The sequence below is a fragment of the Oncorhynchus mykiss genome, chromosome 11 (assembly GCF_057628025.1).
Source record: "Oncorhynchus mykiss isolate SJ-2025 chromosome 11, ASM5762802v1, whole genome shotgun sequence".
NCBI classification, from domain to species: domain Eukaryota; kingdom Metazoa; phylum Chordata; class Actinopteri; order Salmoniformes; family Salmonidae; genus Oncorhynchus; species Oncorhynchus mykiss.
The window spans coordinates 9,186,042-9,208,637 of record NC_143032.1 but is presented as its reverse complement, the minus strand read 5'-3'; the positions used below and the strand labels follow the sequence as shown (position 1 = coordinate 9,208,637).

The 22,596-nt window shown below is 40.7% G+C and overlaps 2 protein-coding genes and 1 long non-coding RNA gene across 3 annotated transcripts; 1 reads left to right on the top strand and 2 right to left on the bottom strand.

Annotated features, from left to right (window-relative positions):
- Positions 1 to 7,410: 7,410 nt before the first annotated feature.
- On the top strand, positions 7,411 to 10,754 carry LOC149979477 (myelin-associated glycoprotein-like). The gene is made up of 6 exons (XM_090189321.1): positions 7,411 to 7,807; positions 7,936 to 8,241; positions 8,377 to 8,643; positions 9,370 to 9,481; positions 9,595 to 9,652; positions 9,973 to 10,754. Exons 1-6 carry the CDS (start codon positions 7,465 to 7,467, stop codon positions 10,243 to 10,245), a joined length of 1,359 nt encoding a protein of 452 aa, XP_090045447.1. The 5' UTR covers positions 7,411 to 7,464; the 3' UTR covers positions 10,246 to 10,754.
- Positions 10,755 to 18,835: 8,081 nt separating this feature from the next.
- LOC149979476 (uncharacterized) lies at positions 18,836 to 19,184 on the bottom strand. The gene is made up of 2 exons (XR_016484343.1): positions 19,107 to 19,184; positions 18,836 to 18,955 (listed from the first exon to the last, which is right to left on the bottom strand). It is a non-coding gene; the product is annotated as an uncharacterized LOC149979476 (long non-coding RNA).
- A 96-nt stretch (positions 19,185 to 19,280) lies between these two features.
- LOC118937300 (myelin-associated glycoprotein-like) lies at positions 19,281 to 21,475 on the bottom strand. The gene is made up of 4 exons (XM_090189186.1): positions 21,092 to 21,475; positions 20,658 to 20,930; positions 20,253 to 20,519; positions 19,281 to 19,378 (listed from the first exon to the last, which is right to left on the bottom strand). Exons 1-4 carry the CDS (start codon positions 21,435 to 21,437, stop codon positions 19,281 to 19,283), a joined length of 984 nt encoding a protein of 327 aa, XP_090045312.1. The 5' UTR covers positions 21,438 to 21,475.
- Positions 21,476 to 22,596: the final 1,121 nt, after the last annotated feature.

Sequence of the window (22,596 nt, the reverse complement as noted above, 5' to 3'; positions counted from 1 at the left end):
ATGCAGTAAGTAAGAGGGGGGTGTGGGGTCGTCCAACCCTGGTAGGAGAGCATTTTCACTAACCGTAACCCATAGCCGTAATTCTCCTAACCTGCTGCATAAATTCTTCTAGCCTGATACGAAAAAGTCAAATCTGTATAGAAGTGGAGTGAAAATGTGTCATCCAGCCCACCAGGGTTTTCTTGGCAAATAGACTTTAAAGAGGAAGTTAAGCAAGAAAAAGAGGAAGTTGGTGTATTACAAGTTGAGTGGTGTGTGTGAGAATCAGTCAGATACAATTACACTTACTCTGTTTCATACCAAGTCTGTTTTTCATGTTGAAAAAATTATGTGACAACCCTATGATTTTGCATGGGTCCCAAGATCCTCAAAAGGTTCTACAGCTGCACCATCGAGAGCATCTTGACCGGTTGCATCACCGACTGGTATGCAACTGCTCGGCATCTGACCCTAAGGCGCTACAGAGGGTAGTGTGTATGGCCCAGTACATCACTGGGGCCAAGCTTCCTACCATCAAGGACCTATATACTAGGCGGTGTCAGAGGAAAGTCCATAAAATTGTCAGAGACTCCAGTCACCCAAGTCATAGACTGTTCTCTCTGCTTCCGCACAGCAAGCGGTACCGGAGCGCCAAGTATAGTACCAAAATGCTCGTTAACAGCTTCTATCCCCAAGCCATAAGACTGCTGAACAATTAATCAAATGGCCAACGGACTATTTACATTTACCCCCCACCTTCATTTGTTTTGTACACTGCTGCTTCTCGCTGTTTATTATCTATGCATGGTCACTTCACACCTACCTCCATGTACAAATTACCTCGACTAAACTGTACCCCCACATTGACTCTGTACCGGTACTCCCACATTGACTCTGTACCTGTACTCCCACATTGACTCTGTACCGGTACTCCCACATTGACTCTGTACCGGTACTCCCACATTGACTCTGTACCTGTACTCCCACATTGACTCTGTACCGGTACTCCCACATTGACTCTGTACCGGTACTCCCACATTGACTCTGTACCTGTACTCCCACATTGACTCTGTACCGGTACTCCCACATTGACTCTGTACCGGTACTCCCACATTGACTCTGTACCGGTACTCCCACATTGACTCTGTACCGGTACTCCCACATTGACTCTGTACCGGTACTCCCACATTGACTCTGTACCGGTACTCCCACATTGACTCTGTACCGGTACTCCCACATTGACTCTGTACCGGTACTCCCACATTGACTCTGTACCGGTACTCCCACATTGACTCTGTACCGGTACCCCCACATTGACTCTGTACCGGTACTCCCACATTGACTCTGTACCGGTACTCCCACATTGACTCTGTACCGGTACTCCCACATTGACTCTGTACCGGTACTCCCACATTGACTCTGTACCGGTACTCCCACATTGACTCTGTACCGGTACTCCCACATTGACTCTGTACCGGTACCCCCACATTGACTCTGTACCGGTACTCCCACATTGACTCTGTACCGGTACTCCCACATTGACTCTGTACCGGTACTCCCACATTGACTCTGTACCGATACTCCCACATGGACTCTGTACCGGTACTCCCACATTGACTCTGTACCGGTACCCCCACATTGACTCTGTACCGGTACTCCCACATTGACTCTGTACCGGTACTCCCACATTGACTCTGTACCGGTACTCCCACATTGACTCTGTACCGATACTCCCACATGGACTCTGTACCGGTACTCCCACATTGACTCTGTACCGGTACTCCCACATTGACTCTGTACCGGTACTCCCACATTGACTCTGTACCGGTACTCCCACATGGACTCTGTACCGGTACTCCCACATTGACTCTGTACCGGTACTCCCACATTGACTCTGTACCGGTACTCCCACATTGACTCTGTACCGGTACCCCCGCATGGACTCTGTACCGGTACTCCCACATTGACTCTGTACCGGTACTCCATGAATATAGCCGCGTTATTGCACATTTCTTGCGTTTCTTTTAATAATGTTTTACCTTAGTTAATTTAGTAAACATTTTCTTAACTCTTTCTTGAGTTGCACTGTTGGTTAAGGGCTTGTAAGTAATCATTTCACGGTAAGGTCTACACTTGTTCTATTCAACGATTATGATTTAACTTGTTTAAAAAAACATCACACACACGTTCCCATTGAAGCCTGGGAGACCACCTGTTGGGGGAGGTCGGCTCCCACCTGCTGGGTAAAGTACGCCCTCAGTCCTGGGTCTCCTTCTCCCAGAAGGCCTTTGGGAAGGTTCAGGGTTTGGTCTAGAAGGGATACAGCTTTTGTCAAAATTGAGTTTTCTAGCAAGTTTGGGAGAATTTTTACAACAGGTTAGGAGAATTAACATAGCAGGTTATGAAAATTAAATTAAAGTACGAAAAAGTGTTAGGATTAGCTAAAATGCTGTAATAATTATACTTTTCACATCATTTTGACCAAAGCTTATCCCATCTAGACTTGACCACCGAAGAGGGCACCCATGTCCTCCTTGCCGTCCAGGACCTGCAGGTGGCTGGCTCCCTCCTGTGTCTCCCGCGACATTCTTTTCACGGCACTTCAATAAGAAGCGACTTTGGAAGCAGGTCAGCGGCAGGGATTACTGAACTGCCCCAGATAGCATATGATAGCAAAATGTGTAGAACTGATTGTAGCGTTACAAACTGCAACCTTTTATATCAGCCTCATGGAAAAATGTGAACACAAGCATGAGGTGCTATAAAACAGCAACAATATAAATAATAATTTTCTCTGCACCATGGCAGAACGTGTTGAAATGAAGGAAAGTAAGCTCAGGGTCCCAAATGCCCTCATCCAACCCTGGTTAGGAGAGCATTTTCCCTAAACCTGACCTTAACCTCAGGCTCTTAACATGCTAAGATTATTCTCCTAACCTGCTACATAAATTCTCATAAACTGCTGTGAAAAAGTCAATTCTGTATCAAAGTGGAGTGAAAAGAGTGTCTCTGTGGCATCCAGCCCACCAGGCTCCTCTTTGCAAATAGACTTCAAAGAGGAAGTTGGTGTAGGAGAAGTTGAGTGGTGTGTGAGAATCACTCAGATACAATTACAGTTACTCTGTTTCATACCAAGTCTGTTTTTCATGTTGAAACATAATGTGACAACCATATGTTTTGTATCAAACTCGAATTTAACAAATTTAACTCTTGAATAAATGAATAGTGGATTTTGGTTCATGATTTAACTATATGTTTAAATCCCACACACATTCCCATTCAGGCCTGGGAGATAGAGGAGAGGAGATGGTTATAATGCTGAAAGTTTCATTTGTTCTATTTAACAATGTGTTGGGGGCGGACATAGTGATTTGGGGGCCCGTTTCAAAATACTGCTGACCTGTCCTACCCCGAGAAAGGGACAATAAATACTAAAGAATTGTTTGAAAATCATTTCTCATACAGTTATTAGGAAGTACGTCACAGTTGAGATGTGAGATATGCCACATGAATTTCTTCACTTTAGTTAGGCAGACCTCACTATGTGTGTGACAGTTTCTGCTGTAGACAGTTTACGTTACCGTCTAAGGCAAGTATCAACTTCTTCACTATATTTTCTGTTCATTTTAATGTTCAAAATAAATTAAAGGAGATTAATTCTGAGTAATGAGATTCAATATGTTATAATGTACTGCTGTTTGTTCATGTATTAGCTTCACAACTGAAGGACATTGTGTATTTGATATGGGGATGGTTTAATGTGTTGTGTGAGTTACGTTACTCCACCAGTAAGTGTATGTTTGTACTGTTTCAGGTGATCAGTAGTGTGTGAGTTTTCACATGGCTTGTTCTGAGAACATGTTTTTTCTCATTGGCCTCTTTATGTCAGGTGAGTCTTCCACACAACAACAACTAGTTATGAATCAGAGATAAAGGAATAACCACAAGTCATTATATTTTATGGGATGTGCTATATTCCAGCTTTTTAATTGTGTAGAAAAGTGTACAGTTAATTCCTGATTAGTGTATTTAATAGTCTGGATTTAAAAGTTTTTGCATATTTTCAGATATTCAATCAAAAGATGATATTAGATAAATGGAACCTGAGTGAACAAATAACACAACATTTACATACTTATTTCATTTATTTCTTAAACAAAGTTATGCTCCACTAAACTAAATAACTGGCTGTGCCTCCTTCAGCTGAAATTACATTCCCTGTTATTGTTGATCAGTCTCTCACATTGTTTTGGAGGAATTTTGGCAAACTGTCCCATGCAGATCTGCTTTAACTCAGTGACATTCATGGTTTTTCAAGCATGAACTGCTCGTTTCAAGTCCTGCCACAATATCTCAATTGGGATTAGGTCTGGACATTGAGTAGGCCATTCCAAAACTTTAAATTTGTTGCTTTTAATCCCTTTTCATGTAAACTTGATTGTGTGTTTTGGAATGGTGGCACAACCAGTTATTGAGAGTAAGGGGGCAGATACTTATTCACACAGGGGTATTGGGTGTTGCATAACTTTGTTAATGAAAGAAAATAAATAACTATAAAAGAAGTTTATAAACTCAAGTTCCCTTTATCTAATATTAGGTTTTGGTTGAAGATCTGATAACAGTAAAAAAAATAAGTAAAAATAGAGAACCATAAAGGGGGAAATACTTATTCATGTCTCTGTATGTTCATGTTAAACCGACATCAGTGTGCAGTTAACAGTATATCTTCCACCACTGTCCCTGTATGTTCATGTTAAACCGACATCAGTGTGCAGTTAACAGTATAGCTTCCACCACTGTCCCTGTATGTTCATGTTAAACCGACATCAGTGTGCAGTTAACAGTATAGCTTCCACCACTGTCCCTGTATGTTCATGTTAAACCGACATCAGTGTGCAGTTAACAGTATAACTTTCACCAATGTCCCTATCACCACTCCTTGACAACATACCGACCAATTGAAAAATCACCTGTACATAGAAATAAGTTAGTATTATGTGAGCGGACCAAGTCATTTGGTGTCACTCTAAAACAGAAAGGTGGAATAAACAAGTCAGGAGTAGGTTTTCTTGGTTGAACGCAGTTCTCTATTGAGAGATTTCTGACAATACCAACACTTCAACACAATCAATGAGAATCTCCCAAGGAACAACATACATCTTCTTCTTTAGATGAAACAGGAACACAAGACGATTATCTTTAAACTTTAACAACAATCACAGATCTGTCACTGTCTTAATGGATCTTCTTTGGCTAGCTCCCTTCTCTTGGTAGCCATTCTGCAGAGAGGGTTAATCTCTCCTCTCCCTGCTGGTTCCATCCTCTCTCTTATAGGGGAAAGAGAATATGTCATTATGACCGTCAGCTGTGCTTAATTACCTCTGGTTACCTTGACTCAACATGCCTTGTTGGGCTACTATCCGTAAGCCCAGCCTGCCCTCTGGTGGTCCTTCCACAACTATTATTATTGGGAGAGACTGTAACAGTGATGGGTATAAACTCTGGATCGCTGATTCTATGTAATGGCCAATGAGAGACTATGAAACCACAGGTCTCTATATATGGTACTCCCCAGAAGAAGCAGTCCTCTATGATAATTAATGGAATTATACAGTATTTAAATCAAATGTTTCATGGACTATATTACATGTATTTCAGTATTTTGTTGTAGAAGGGACAGTAAAGTTAGTACTCTATAAATAAAATACTTTAATATCTTCACATGTTTATTATTTAATTTGTTATGTTCAGGTGATATAAAAAGCATTATCTGGAGCACACCCAGAGAAAATGACTTAGTGTAGAGGTGCTGACTAACGGTGAATACACTGTAAGCTATAAAAACAAAGAGAGTTGCAAACTCTATATATATATATATATATATAGAAATCTCAATCAGGGACAGCTGACTATCATTGTCTCTGATTGGGAACCATACTTAGGTAGCTTTTTCCCACCTATGTTTTGTTGGTAGTTGTTTTCTGTTTAGTGTTTTTTTGCACCTGACAGGACTGTGTCAGTTTGCACTTTGGTCTTTTTGTTTCAGTGTTCAGTTAAATAAAGGTCATGAACTCTTACCACGCTGCTCTTTGGTCCGATTCCTCCTCATCAGACGACGACACACGTTACAGTGGTCTGCTATGCATTGTTTTAATTGTCTTTTCGGTTGTCCTACGTAGGCTTTTCCACATGAACATGTGATGAGACAGATTACTCCCTTTTCCTTGCAAGAGATGATACCCCTAACAGGGATGTTTCCACCTGTATGTGGGTGTCTGAAGAAGGATGTTTGTGTTGTGCTATTGCACTGTGCGCATGAGTCACATTGGTATTTCCAATTTGGATTGTGTGTCAAGAGTGTCTGAGTGGGCTCAGGGGGCAGGTCAGATCTCACTAAGCTATCCACAATATTGTGATCACACTTATAGACCACCAGTGGGTTGGTCCTTGACGAGGTGTGCAATTGTTGTGTCTAATTGCAGAATATGCCAGTGCTTCTTCAGGATTGCTTTAATTTTCTCTGAACACTTGGTGTACTTGGTGCAAAAGATTTGTTTATCTTCTTTGGTTTACTTTTTAGCAATTCTTCTCGTGGTTTTTGAGATATTTTCATCGTTGCATCATAAGGGATTTTTTCCATGTAGCCTCTGAATTTAAATGTATTTTTCATTTTCTAAGCATTGCTGTCAAAGTCTGACTATTGGACACAGATTAATTTAACCTTGCATAACTGGCTGTATGGTAGACCATTCCTGAGGGGAAAGGGATGCATACTATCCCCACGTAGCAGGGTATTGAGGTCTGTTGGCTTTGTGTACAAATCTGTATGTAATGCATCATTCTCTTTGATGATCCATACGTCCAGGTAGTTTATTTTTCTCTCAAGTCTGCATGGTGAATTTGAGATATTCAGAGCTCTCGCTTAGCAGAGTTTGGAATTAATTTAGTTCCTGCTGACTTCCTTCCCAGAGCACAAAGACATCATCTATGTATCTCTTCCATGAGAGGATTTTAGAAAGTAGGGAGTGTGTCTCTGTTTTGTAAGTGGTTCCTCAAATTGTTCCACATTTTCTCAAAGACTCAAAGACTCAAAGATGAAGCAGCTATTGGATAATACCAATTTAGTGAGTTTCAAGATGCAATCATTGTCTGGAGAAACACTAGGGTCACTCTACTGAAGGAAGTGTTGCAGGTCACAAAATATAATTTAAAAGTCTGCATTAAGGTGTCTGTAATAGAATATACTTGTCTAAAACAAATGTAGACATTAATAAATGCATTTCTATATCTTCCAACATCTGTTTTACACTGAAGGAGGAGTAACAAGATGGTTGTGCAGTTGCCTCCAAACAGAGGCCCCTGTCAGTCATCTAGGGTTAATACATATCATTGGACTGAACTGAAATACATCAGAACCTCCCTGATGTTGTTCTTCATGTTGCAGGTGTTTTGGCCTGTTTTGGCAAACGAGATTTGATCGCCACAATGCCAGATGGACTGGATGTACTGACTGGCTCCTGTGTGCAAATCCCATGTTCATTTGATATTCCTGACATACATTACTATACATTTAACAGCACCATACTAACCTCTGGAGTGTGGATTAAAGGAAACCCATACTTTGGTGAGCGTCCGGACAGTGTGATATTTAACAGTAGTGAGACGGTCAACAGATATCAAGGGAAGATAACTGGAAACATGTCCCAGAAGAACTGCACCACAGTCTTCAATGTAACCACCAATTACACTAATAAATACTACTTCAGGATTGAGAGTCAACCATTCCGTGCAACAGACACTGAAAAGTCTGTTAATATAGTTGTCAGTGGTAAGAGACAATTTAATTGTTTAGCAACTATTTTTCCCAGTTTAGATTCCTTGCATCAATGATAAGATAAGAACAAGTGGACAGTTTAACTATTAGAGTAAAATATATTTATCTACAATGTATTACAGATTTTCCTTCCAGTCCCATCCTTACTGTCTCAGGTGAGGTGAAGGAAGGGACCCCTGTCAGTTTGAACTGCTCAGCTGTCGCTCCCTGTCCCGAACACCCCCCTGAGCTGACATGGACTCTCCCAACACAGTTCACAACTGAGAACCAACTGCAGGAGAATCCAGACCAAACCAAATCAGTTATCTCCACAGTGACCTTCACTCCGTCATACCTTCATCATGAGAAGAACATCACTTGTACTGCAGTCTACCCAGTAGGGACAAGCAACAAGAGAGCTGAACATAACATGATGCTTAACGTTTCATGTAAGATTTAGTAACCGGTTCCTGAAGAATAGATCATTCTATCATGTTTCACTGATGATTGTAATAGAGTGGGTTTGATGAGACTATTCAATATACCATATGCAGATACATTGTAAATTAACCCCTCTCCCTCAGTCTCTCCTAAGGACACCTCGGCCTCCATCAGTTCAGCTGATCCAGTATTAGTGGGCAGCTGTGTTAATCTGACCTGCAGCAGTACAGCCAACCCTCCTGTGACAAACTTCACCTGGTTCCAGATCAGTGGGGGTAAAACAACACAGGTAGCATCTGGACAGAGTTACTTCCTCAATGTGACTGCTGGTGATGGAGGACAGTACTTCTGTGAAGCAAGAAATAGTCACGGCTGTGGGAAGTCGAATGAAGTGCAGCTGGCTATAAAAGGTAAAATGGGAACGTAGGGCACAATCGTAGGTTAGATATATAATATATATTCAAAGTATGTGGACACCCCTTCAAATGTGTGGATTCAGCTATTAAAGCCTCACATGTTGCTGACAGGTGTTTAAAATCGAGCACACAGCTATGCAATCTCTGTAGACAAACATTGGCAGTAGGATGGCAACATTCACTACCGAGTTCTAAACTGCCTTTGGAAGCAATGGCAGCACCAGAACTGTTTGATGAGGGCTTCATGAAACGTGTTTCCATGGCAGAACAGCCGCACACAAGCCAAAGATCACTATGTGCAGTGCCAAGAATCAGCTGCAGTGGTGTAAAGCTCACTGCCATTGGACTCTGGAGAAGTGGAAATCCGTTCTCTGGCGTGTTGAAAATACAATTCAACATCTGGCAGTCCGGCGGACGAATCTGGGTTTTGACAGATTCCAGGTGAACACTACCTGCCCCAAAGCATAGTGCCAACTGTAAAGTTTGGTGGATAAGGAATAATGGTCTGGGGCTGTTTTTCATGGTTTGGGCTGGGCCTCTTAGTTCCAGTGAAGGGAATTCTTAAGGCTACAGCATACAATGACATTCTATATTCCATATTAATGCCCATGATTTTGGAATGAGATGTTCGACGAGCAGGTGTCCACATACTTTTGGTCATGTAGTGTACTTGAGAGATCTTTTTTTGAGACTTGACCATAATATGTGCTGTATTTTCAGGGCAAGAAGAGTCAAAAACATCAGGGGTTGGTTTCTGGTTTCTGGTTTCTGGGGTTGCAGCAGGAACTCTGGGGGCCATTTTGCTTATCAGCCTGATCAGTCTTTTTGTATGGTAAGAACCATTCCTGGCATCAACGCAAAGCAATTTTATTTCTGCTGTGTTTGTGTTTTTGCATATGGAAACCCTCTCAGTGCATTCAGAATACCTTTCTAAATGTCTTCCAGGAGGAGAAACTCGAGGCTCCACGATGGACTTGAAAGGACAGACAGTCCACAGGGACAGGTGGGAATAAGGCTCAACTTTAAAAACCATCTACAAAGTGAATCTAAGGAAGTAATGAATTAATGCTGAAACTATTTAAAGCCATGAGGTTAACATAATTTCAGAGCAAGTTTAGGGGGAGATGACCACATCGAAAGCAATGCCACATCCTGTAAGAACATGGAATAACATGGACTTTGACAGTGTTTACTGTCTTTATGTGTTTACATTTTCATTGACATCCCCTCAGTATGTGTTGTGTAACCTGCTGACCTTAGAGTTTTACACATTACTGAGCTTAGAGCTTTACACCTGTTCCTCTCTCTGTGTTCTCTCCACAGAACTCCCCGGTTGGGACAGTGTGTACTAACCAGGCCACAGCCAGAGAGGAACCAGAGGAACCTGCAGAAGACCAGCCTGAAGAGATCCACTACGGTGACATAGACTTCTCCAAACTACAGACCAAAGAGACCCCAGCTGCAGCCCAGGACAGGGTCCAGGGACAGGAGAGTGAGTACGCTGAAGTCAATGTGACTGGGAGAGGGGCTCAGGAACCACCTCTTAACAACCTAGATGGGCTATATGCACAAGTGAATAAAATAAGTGCTTGTTAATTATTTTTCCAATGGGTATTAAGTGTTTTTATGTACAGTATTGTCATTGTGTATCTGTTTCTATTGGTACTTTTGTTACATTTATAATTGTGTGCTCTTTGATTATCTGCATATTTGTAAAATTTGCTGGGATGAAAAGTGTTTAACTGTTACTAGATTGTTGATACGATGATGTAGGCTACTCTTTATTTTAGACCATTTATTTTGAGTGTTGAGTTCACAGAGCATCTGTTTAATGGGTTCCAGTATAGAGGAACTGCTGAGTTCAACTAGCTCACTGAAGGCAGTTTAAGACCATAATGGTGCACAATGGTGTTAACATCTACTAGTCACTGTTCATCTTCATCTGTTGTGCAGTTGCCAGAATAACAATATTATCTATTTTCAGTTTATATCTATTTAGAAGTTATCGCGTCAGCTTTTATGTTGAGTGTTAAACAACAGAATCAATTGAGGCTGAATTTAAGGTTGTTGATTAATTGCACTGTAATAAAAACCTTTACATTCAATTTCCATGACATCTTTTGGTGTTATTGGTCCCTCTGCAACTGGATCCTGGACTTCTTGATGGCCACACCCCAGGTGGTAAGGGTAGGAAACAACACATCTGCCTCTCTGATACTCAACACGGGGGTCCTTCAAGGATGTGTGCTTAGTCCGCAGGCCCAAACCATGATGCTGCCACCACCATGTTTGACAGTGGGGATGGTGTGTTCAGGGTGTTGCTTTTACGCCAAACATAACGTTTTGCATTGTTGCCAAAAAGTTCAATTTTGGTTTCATCTGACCAGAGCACCTTCTTCCACATGTTTGGTGTGTCTCCCAGGTGGCTTGTGGCAAACTTTAAACAACACTTTTTATGGATATCTTTAAGAAATGGCTTTCTTCTTGCCACTCTTCCATAAAGGCCAGATTTGTGCAATATACGACTGATTGTTGTCCTATGGACAGAGTCTCCCACCTCAGCTGTAGATCTCTGCAGTTCATCCAGAGTGATCATGGGCCTCTTGGCTGCATCTCTGATCAGTCTTCTCCTTGTATGAGCTGAAAGTTTAGAGGGACGGCCAGGTCTTGGTAGATTTGCAGGGGTCTGATACTCCTTCCATTTCAATATTATCGCTTGCACAGTGCTCCTTGGGATGTTTAAAGCTTGGGAAATCTTTTTGTATCCAAATCCGGCTTTAAACTTCTTCACAACAGTATCTCGGATCTGCCTGGTGTGTTCCTTGTTCTTCATGATGCTCTCAGCGCTTTTAACGGACCTCTGAGACTATCACAGTGCAGGTGCATTTATACGGAGACTTGATTACACACAGGTGGATTGTATTTATCATCATTAGTCATTTAGGTCAACATTGGATCATTCAGAGATGCTCACTGAACTTCTGGAGAGAGTTTGCTGCACTGAAAGTAAAGGGGCTGAATAATTTTGCACGCCCAATTTTTCAGTTTTTGATTTGTTAAAAAAGTTTGAAATATCCAATAAATGTCGTTCCACTTCATGATTGTGTCCCACTTGTTGTTGATTCTTCACAAAAAAATACAGTTTTATATCTTTATGTTTGAAGCCTGAAATGTGGCAAAAGGTCGCAAAGTTCAAGGGGGCCGAATACTTTTGCAAGGCACTGTATTGTCTCAAGGCTTAAACATCCATGTTTAACCTGTCTCCTCCCCTTCATCTACAAAGATGGAAGTGGATATAACAAGTGAGCTCTGAGAGGCTTTCCCAAAAAGACTCAAAGCTATAATCACTGCCAAAGGTGATTCTAACATGTATTGATTCAGGGGTTTGACTACTTATATGAATCAGATATTTTTGTATTTAATTTTCCATAAATCTGTGAAAATTTCTAAAAACATATTTTCACTTTGTTATAATGGAGTATGAATACCTTCTGATGGCAATGTATACTTGTATACAAGATGTTGTTAAGATACCGCTAGACATTGGTTCTGCTCTATTGGGGTGGCAGGTAGCCTAGTGGTTAGAGCGTTGGGCCAGTAATCGTAAAGGTTGCTAGATCAAATTCTAAAAGTTGTCAAGGTAAAAATGTATAGTTCCTCCTCCGAACAAGGCAGGTAACCCACTGTTCCTAGGCCGTCATTATAAATAAGAATTTGTTCATAACTGACTTGCCGAGTTAAATAAAAAAAATATGGCCTAATACCAACTCACATATCCATTGATACTGAGTGTCAGCCTAAACTGCATCATTTCATTGTAATTTCATACATTTTATCCACATATAGGCAAAGCAGTTTCCACATAACTGCAAAGAGCTTGTTAGTCCCTTTTTTGTCAGTCCCACCATATCCCCATTCCCACCATATAGCAGCATCAGCGTAGTATAATGTCCAATAGTCAATACTTTCTCTTCTCTCTCTGAATCATCTGGTCCCTCCACCTCTTAATTCCTGACCTTGTCCTCCAGAGCCTTCAGCTCTCCCCCACCTGCTGGGTAAAGTACGCCCTCAGCTCCTGGGTCTCCTTCTCCCAGAAGGCCTTGGGCAGGTCGAAGCTGGATTTGTCTCGAAGGGATACAGCTTTTGTGAAAATGTAGTTTTCTAGCAAGTTTAGCAGAATTTATGCAGCAGGTAAGGATAATTAACATATCAGGTTATGATGATTAGATGAAAGTACGGAAAAGGGTTAGGATTAGCTAAAATGCTAAAACTTCAACTTGACAAAAGCTTCATCTCATCTAGACTTGACTGTCGAAGAGAGGGCCTATGTCTGCCCTGCCGCCCATGCCCTGCAGGTCGCTGGCTCTCTCCTGTTGCACATGGGACACACTCTTTTCACAACACTTCAATAAGAAATTATTTTGGTAGCAGATTAGGAGCAGGGACAGATTACCGAACGGCCCCAGATAGCATATGATAGCACGTGTAGAATTACAGGAAATTAGCTTTAAAACTGAAACCTTTCCTATCGACCTCATGGCAAAATGTGTTGAATATCAGGGAATTAGCTTTAAAATGGCAAATTTTGTCTCAGCCTCATTGCAAAATGTGTAGAATAGCATTATCAAATTGCAAATGTCTCAACATGCCTTGTTGGGCTACTATCCATGAGCCCAGCCTGCCCTCTGGTGGTCCTTCCACAACTATTATTATTGGGAGAGACTGTAACAGTGATGGGTATAAACCCTGGATTGCTGATTCTATGTAATGGCCAATGAGAGACTATGAAACCACCGGTCTCTATATATGGTACTCCCCAGAAGAAGCAGTCCTCCATGATAATTAATGGAATTCTACAGTATTTAAATCAAATGTTTCAAGGACTATATTACAAGTATTTTGTTGTAGAAGGAACAGTAAAGTTAGTACTCTATAAATAAAACACTTTAATATCTGTACATGTTTATTTATTGTATTTGTTATGTTCAGGTGATATAAAAAGCATTATCTGGAGCACACCCAGAGAAAATGACTTAGTGTAGAGGTGCTGACTGACGGTGAATAAGCTATAAAAACAAAGAGAGTTGAACACTCTATATATATATATATAAACTCCCAGTAATTTATTGGGTAAAACACCAACGTTTCGGCATCACTGTTCCTTCTTCAGGGTAAAGTCATGAATGCTTGAACCAGGTTATGTAGAAATACAGTGCAATTAGTGCAACCAATGACAGTTTTGAGGGGTCTGTCATAATTATGAGGTTAATTAGAATGAATTGAGTGAAACTGTTAATAGAAAATAGTTTACAGCATATTGAATATATTAGGCTATTGTTTTCATTAACATTAGCATGAGATTTGCATCAACATACCTTAATTTAATTTCACATTTATTTAATTGTTTCTAATTTCATTAAATGTTAATAAGATGTCATCTTTTGGTTCATCCCTAATGCATAATAAGCATCATCAACAGGGGGAACATATTGGTTGTACGCTGATAAACTGTAGAAAGAATAGATCCATTTATAAGACTTCTTCATGAAATGAATAGTTCATAAGAAGGGCCTGAGAGGAAAGTCAATATTCTGACAACTAGAGGTCAATGTTTTATATAGGAAATCCAGTAGGCCTCTCTCTGCAGTAGTAGGATGTCCATGTTACCTCCTCTCCTTGGTAGAGCAACATGCTCAATACCTGTGTATTTGAGGGAGGAGATGGGATGGTTAGCTTCAACAAAGTGAGCTGCTACTAGATAATCAATGTTCTTACAGCTATGCATTGTTTTAAATGTTTTTTTTGTTTGTAACGCAATGGCTTCCCCACATGAACATGTGATGAGCCACATTTGTAGTTCCCATTTGGAATGTGTGTCAAGAGTGTCTGAGTGGGCTCAGGGGGCAGGTCAGATCTCACTAAGTTATCCAAAATATTGTGACAACACTTATAGACCAACAGTAGGGGTTCCTTGAAGAGGTTTGCAATCTTTTTGTCTGGTTGTAGAATATTCCAGTGCTTTTTCAGGATTGCTTTCATTTTCTCTGAACACTTGGTTTACTTAGTGCAAAAGACTATTGCATTGTTTTTCTTCTTTGGTCAACTTTTTAGAAAATCCTCTCTTGGTTTTTGAATATTTTTTTTTCATTTTCTTTGCATTGCTGTCAAAATCTGACTTTGGGCAACAGATTAATTTAACCCTGAATAACTGGCTATATGGTAGACCATTCTTGAGGGGAAGGGTAGGAGGTTTTTGCGGTCTGATGGCTGTGTTTACAAGTCTGTATGTAATGCATCATTCTCGTTGATGATCCATAAATCCAGGTAGTTTATTTTTCCCTCATCGGTCTGCATGGTGAATTTGAGATATTCAGAGTTCTCGTTTAGCAGAGTTTGGAATTAATCTAATTCCTGCTGACTTCCTTCCCAGAGCACAAAGACATCATCTATGTATCTCTTCCATGGGAGGATTTTAGAAAGAAGGGAGTGTGTCTTTGTTTTGTAGATGAGTGCTTCCTCAAATTGTTCTACATACAGGTTCACATACAATACAATACCTTTTTCCATGTAGTCTCTGATTTTTGAATTTAGTTTTCATTTTCTTAGCAATGCAGTCAAAGTCTGACTATTGGCCACAGATTTGTTTAAACCTGCATAACTGGCTATATGGTAGACCATTCCTGATAGGAAGGGGATGCATACTATCCCCACGTAGCAGGGTTTTGAGGTCTATTGGCTGTTTGTACAAGTCTGTATGTAATGCATCATTCTCTTTGATGATCCATAAGTCCAGGTAGTTTATATTTCTCTCAACAGTCTGCATGGTGAATTTGAGATATTCAGAGCTCTCGTTTAGCAGAGTTTGAAATTAATTTAGTTCCTGCTGACTTCCTTCCCACAGCACAAAGACGTCATCTATGTATCTCTTCCATGGGAGGATTTTAGAAATAAGGGAGTGTGTCTTTGTTTTGTAGATGAGTGCTTCCTCAAATTGTTCCACATACAGTTTTGCATCGTTGGGGGCAAAGGGGGAGCCCATGGCTACACCCCGAATTTGAAGTAAAAACTCTGACTCAAAGATGAAATAGTTATTGGAAAATACCAGTTCAGTGAGATACAAGATGCGACCATTGGCTGTAACACGGGTAGGGTCTCTCTACTGAAGGAAGTATTGTAGGTCACCGAATATAATTTAAAAGTTTGCAATGTCCTTAGGAGAGACTGAGGGAGAGGGGTTCAATTACAATGTATCTGGATATGGTATGTTGAATAGTCTCATCAAAACAGGGTTCAATTCTCGGGCCGACTATTTTCTCTGTATGTATCAATGATGTCGCTCTTGCTGCGGGTAATTTTTTGATTCACCTCTACGCAGACGACAGAATTCTGTGTACATCTGGCCCTTCTTTGGACAATGTGTTAACACCTGCCCGCCCGACTAGCATCAATATCTTGGACGGTTCTGACTTATAATATTTGGACAACTATAAATACCTAGGTGTCTGGCTAGACTGTAAACTCTCCTTCCAGACTCACCTTAAGCATCTCCAATCCAAAGTTAAATCTAGAATCGGCTTCCCATTTCGCAACAAAGCCTCCTTCACTCGTCCTGCCAAACATACCCTCATAAAACTGACGATCCTACCGATCCTTGACTTCGGAGATGTAATTTACAAAATAGCCTCCAACACTCTACTCAGCAAATTGGATGTAGTCTATCACAGTGCCAGCTTTTATGTCACCAAAGCCCCATATACAACCCACCACTGCGACCTGAATTCTCTCGTTGGCTGGTCCTCGCTACATATCCATCTCTAAACCCTCTGGCTCCAGGTCATCTATAAGTCTTTGCTAGGTAAAGCTCCACATTGTCTCAGCTCACTGGTCACCATAGCACGCGCTCCAGCAGGTATATTTCACTGGTCATCCCCAAAGTCAACACCTCCTTCGGCCACCTTTCCTTCCAGTTTTCTGCTGCCAATGACTGGAACGAATTGCAAAAATCACTGAAGTTGGAGACTTATATTTCCCTCACTAACTTTAAGCGTCAGCTATCAGAGCAGCTTACCAATCACTGCAGCTGTACACAGCCCATCTGTAAATAGCCCATCCAAACAACTACCTACCTCATCCCCATATATGTTTTTGTTTTTCTGCTCTTTTGCACACCAGTATTTCTACTTGCACATCCTCATCTGCACATACAGTTGAAGTCGGAAGTTTACATACACTTAGGTTGGAGTCATTAAAACTCGTTTTTCAACTACTCCACAAATTTCTTGTTAGCAAACTATAGTTTTGGCAAGTCCGTTAGGACATCTACTTTGTGCATGACACAACAAATCTTTCCAACAATTGTTTACAGACATATTATTTCACTTATAATTCACTGTATTACAATTCCAGCGGGTCAGAAGTTTACATGCACTAAGTTGACTGTGCCGTTAAACAGCTTGGAAAATTCCAGAAAATGATGTCATGGCTTTAGAACTTCTGATAGGCTAATTGACATCAAATGAGTGAATTGGAGGTGTACCTGCGGATGTTTCAAGGCCTACCTTCAAACTCAGTGCCACTTTGCTTGACCTCATGGGAAAATCTAAATAAATCAGCCAAGACCTCCTGGTTCAAGCCTGGTTCATCCTTGGGAGCAATTCCAAACGTCTGAAGTTACCTCGTTCATCTGTACAAACAATAGTATGCAAGTATAAACATGGGACCACGCAGCTGTCATACCGCTCAGGAAGGTGAAGAGTTCTGTCTCCTAGCGATGAACATACTTTGGTGCTAAAAGTGTAAATCAATCCCAGAACAACAGCAAATGACCTTGTGAAGATGCTGGTGGAAACAGGTACAAATGTATCTATATCCACAATAAAACAAGTCCTATATTGACAGCAAGGAAGAAGTTACTGCACCAAAACCGCCATAAAAAGACTGCACTGCACATGTGGACAACGATCAATCTTTTTGGAGAGATGTCCTCTGGTCTGATGAATCAAAAATAGAACTGTTTAGTCATAATGACCATCGTTATGTTTGGAGGAAAAAGGGGAGGCTTGCAAGCCGAAGAACACCATCCCAACCGTGAAGCACGGGGGTGGCAGCATCATGTTGTGGGGGTGCTTTGCTGCATGAGGGACTGGTGCACTTCACAAAATAGATGGCATCATGAGGCAGGAAAATTATGTGGATATAGTGAAGCTACATCTCAAGACATCAGTCAGGAAGTTAAAGCTTGGTCGCAAATGGTCTTTCAAATGGACAATGACCCCAAGCATACTTCCAAAGTTGTGGCAAAATGGCTTAAGGACAACATAGTCAAGGTATTGGAGTGGCCATCACAAAGCCCTGACCTCAATCCCATAGAAAATGTGAGGACAGAACTGAAAAAGCGTGTGAGAGCAAGGAGGCCAACAAACTTGACTCAGTTACACCAGCTCTGTCAGGAGGAATGGGCCAAAATTCCACCAACTTATTGTGGTAAGCTTATGGAAGGCTACCCGAAATATTTGACCCAAGTTAAACAATTTAAAGGTAATGCTTCCAAATACTAATTGAGTGTATGTAAACTTCAGACCCACTAGGAATGTGATGAAAGAAAAAAAGCTGAAATAAATAAATTCTCTCTAGTATTAATCTGACATTTTACATTCTTAAAATAAAGTGGTGATCCTAACTCACCTAAGACAGGGCATTTTTACTAGGATTAAATGTCAGGAATTGTGAAAAACTGAGTTCAAATGTATTTGGCAAAGGTGTATGTAAACTTCCGAGTTCAACTGTATATCACTCCAGTGTAAATTGCTTCGCCACAATTGGCCTATTTATTGCCTTACCTCCTTACTTTATTTGCACACACTGTATACAGATTGTTCTATTGTTATTGAATGTACGTTGGTTTATCCCATGTGTGTAACTCTGTGTTGTTTTTGTCGCACTGCTTTGATTTATCTTGGCCAGGTCGCAGTTGTAAATGAGAACCTGTTCTCAACTGGCCTACCTGGTTAACTAAAGGTGAAAAAAATATATATATACAAAAGTTTAACACTTTTCATCCCAGCAAATTCCACAAATACGTAGATAAAGAGCACACGATTATAGCTGTAACAAAAGTGTCAAAATAAAGTTAATACACAATGACAATACTATACGTAAACAAATGTAACACCCATTGGCAAAATACATGAAATGTACCTCTTTTATTGACTTGTGCATGAAGCCCATCTAGGTTGTTAAGTGGTGGTTCTTGGTTCCCTCTACTGACCCTGGCCTGGTTAGAGCACACTGTCCCAACCGGGGAGTTCTGTGGAGAGAACACAGAGAAAGGATCAGTTGTCAGGACCGACACTTCAGAAGAATAATGACTTCATAGTTACAGTTGGTTACACAACACAGTATTCATTCAATTCTTCCTGAAACACACATTCTAGATGGGTTTTAAAGGTTTATTCTACCATTCCCACCAGTCCCTGTGAACGGTCTGTCATGTCAAACCCACTGGGGAGTCTAGATGTTCTCCTCCTCCTGGAAGACAAGAATAAAGGTATATTGACATTCATTTAGGTTTTCATATACAAAAGCACAATCAGCATGATAAATATGTTAAAACTGAGGCTGGGAATAACTTTTTACCATGCAAAGAATACGATCAGGCTGAAAAGGAAAATCAACCCCAAGGTTTTTCCTACAATCTCAAAAACCTTTGGGTTAACAGGCTCTTCATGCCCTGTAAATAAAACACACATTATAGCCATCTGTTCCAAAAAGAGGAAACATTTTGCACATTGTCTAATATTACAAATTATACACATACTGTAGATGTACAGATGTAAGATCTTAATTTAGCCAGTATTGTTGCAGTGAAATAATCCTGCAGTAAAAGGATTTGAACGTTTCCTCTGTAATGTTGATCCATTGGTGGTGAGTCTATTAGCTGGACAAAATAAGGCTGCATGATAAGTGTAATACTATTAATATAACCATGTTTTAGTGCAGGATTCTGTTGAATATATGCAAATCACAAAGCTTATCTCTGTTTCCCACAATGCAATATACTTCTAAGCAACAATACAGTGATCAAATTAAGATCCTAAAACCGTATCATACCTAGATACATACAGCAGGTGTCACGTTCTGACCATAGTTCTTGTGTGTTTTCCTTGTTTTAGTGTTGGTCAGGACGTGAGCTGGGTGGGCATTCTATGTTGTGTCTAGTTTGTCTATTTCTACGTTTGGCCTGATATGGTTCTCAATCAGAGGCAGGTGTTAGTCATTGTCTCTGATTGGGAGCCATATTTAGGTAGCCTGTTTTGTGTTGGGATTTGTGGATGATTGTCTCCTGTCTCTGTAACAGATAGGACTGTTTTTGGGTTTTGCCACGTTTATTGTTTTGTAGTGTGTTCATGTTGAGTTTCTGTCATTAAATAACCATGGACACTAATCACACTGCACTTTGGTCCTCTCCTTTCCAAGAAGAAAGACGTTACAACAGGTGTGTAGAAGTACCTCTTCTACATCCACGCATTTGAAGGGGTGTCCACATACTTTTGAATATATATTGTATATCTAACCTACGATTGTGCCCTACGTGCCCATTTTACCTTTTATAGCCAGCTGCACTTCATTCGACTTCCCACAGCCGTGACTATTTCTTGCTTCACAGTAGTACAGTCCTCCATCACCAGCAGTCACATTGAGGGTGTAGCTCTGTCCAGATGCTACCTGTATTTGTTTATCTCCACAGATCTGGAACAAGGTGAAGGTTGTCACAGGAGGGTTGGCTGTACTGCTGCAGGTCAGATTAACACAGCTGCCCACTAATACTGGATCAGCTGGACTGATGGAGGCCAAGGTGTCCTTAGGAGAGACTGAGGGAGAGGGGTTCATTTACAATGGATATGGATATGGTATATTGAATAGTCTCATCAAAACCACTATTACAATCAATCATCAGTGAAAACATGATAGAATGATCTATTCTACAGGAACCGGTGACTAAATCTTACATGAAACGTTAAGCACCATGTTATGTTCAGCTCTCTTGTTGATTATCCCTACTGGGTATACTGAGGTACAAGTGATGTTCTTCTCATGATGAAGGTATGACGGAGTGAAGGTCACCGTGGAGAGAACTGATTTGGTTTGGTCTGAATTCTCCTGCAGTTGGTTCTCAGGTGTGAACTGTGTTGGGAGAGTCCATGTCAGCTCAGGGGGGTGTTCAGGACAGGGAGCAACAGCTGAGCAGTTCAAGCTGACAGGGGTCCCTTCCTTCACCTCACCTGAGACAGTAATGATGGGACTGGAAGGAAAATCTGTAAAACATTGCAGATAAATATATTTTACACTAACAGTTAAACTGTCCACTTGTTCTACTCTTATCTTTGATGAAAGGAATCTAAACTGGAAAAAATAGTTGGTTAAAAGTTGAATTGTCTCTTACCCCTGACAACGATATTAACAGACTTTCTAATGTCTGTTGCAAGGAATGGTTGACTCTCAATCCTGAGGTAGTATTTATCAGAGTAACTGGTGGTTATATTGAAGAAGACTGTGGTGCAGTTCTTCTGGGACATGTTTCCAGTTATCTTCCCTTGATATCTGTTGACCATCTTACTACTGTTAAATATCACTCTGTCCGGATGTAGATCAAAGTACGGGATTTCTTTTATCCACACTCCAGAGGTTAGTATTGTGCTGTTAAATGTATACTTATTTTGGTCAGGAATATCAAATGAACATGGGATTTGCACACAGGAGCCAGTCAGTACATCCAGTCTATCTGGCATTGTGGCATTCAAATCTCGTCGACCAAAACAGGCCAGAACACCTGCAACATGAAAGTCAACATCAGGGAGGTTCTGATATATTTTCAGTTCAGTCCAATGATATGTATTAACCCTAGATGACTAACAGGGGCCTCTGTTTGGAGGCAACTGCACAGCCATCTTGTTACTCCTCCTCCAGTGTAAAACAGATGTAGGAAGCTATAGAAATGCATTTATTAATGTCTATATTCGTTTTAGACAAGTATATTCTATTACAGACACTTTAATGCAAACTTTTAAATAATATTTTGTGACCTACAACACTTCCTTCAGTAGAGAGACCCTACCGTTTCTCCAGCCAATGGTTGCATCTTGAAACTCACTAAATTGGTATTATCCAATAGCTGCTTCATCTTTGAGTCAGAGTTTTTTATTTTTCCTATTTTCCTTTGCCCCCAACTATGAGAAACTATATGTGGAACAATTTGAGGAAACACTCACAAAACAGAGACACTCCCTACTTTCTAAAATCCTCTCATGGAAGAGATACATAGATGATGTCTGTGCTCTGGGAAGGAAGTCAGCAGGAACTAAATGAATTCCAAACTCTGCTAAGCGAGAGCTCTGAATATCTCAAATTCACTGTTCACTGTTGAGAGAAATATAAACTACCTGGACTTATGGATCATCAAAGAGTGGTGCATTACATACAGACTTGTACACAAAGCACAACAGACCTCAATACCCTGCTACGTGGAGATATTATGCATCCCCTTCCCCTCAGGAATGGTCTACCATACAGCCAGTTATGCAGGGTTAAACTAATCTGTGGCCAACATTCAGATTTTGACAGCAATGCTAAGAAAATGACAAATAATTTCAAAATCAGAGGCTACATGGAAAAAACTATTGATGATGCAACGATGGAAATATCTCAAAAACCACGAGAAGAATTGCTAAAAACTAAACCAAAGAAGAAAAACAAATATTTTGCACTAAGTACACCAAGTGTTCAGAGAAAATGAAAGCAATCCTGAAGAAGCACTGGCATATTCTGCAATCAGACACAACAATTGCACACCTCAAGGACCAACCCAGGATGGCTTAGTGAGATCTGACCTGCCCCATGAGCCCACTCAGACACTCTTGACACACAATACAAGTTGGAAATACCAATGTG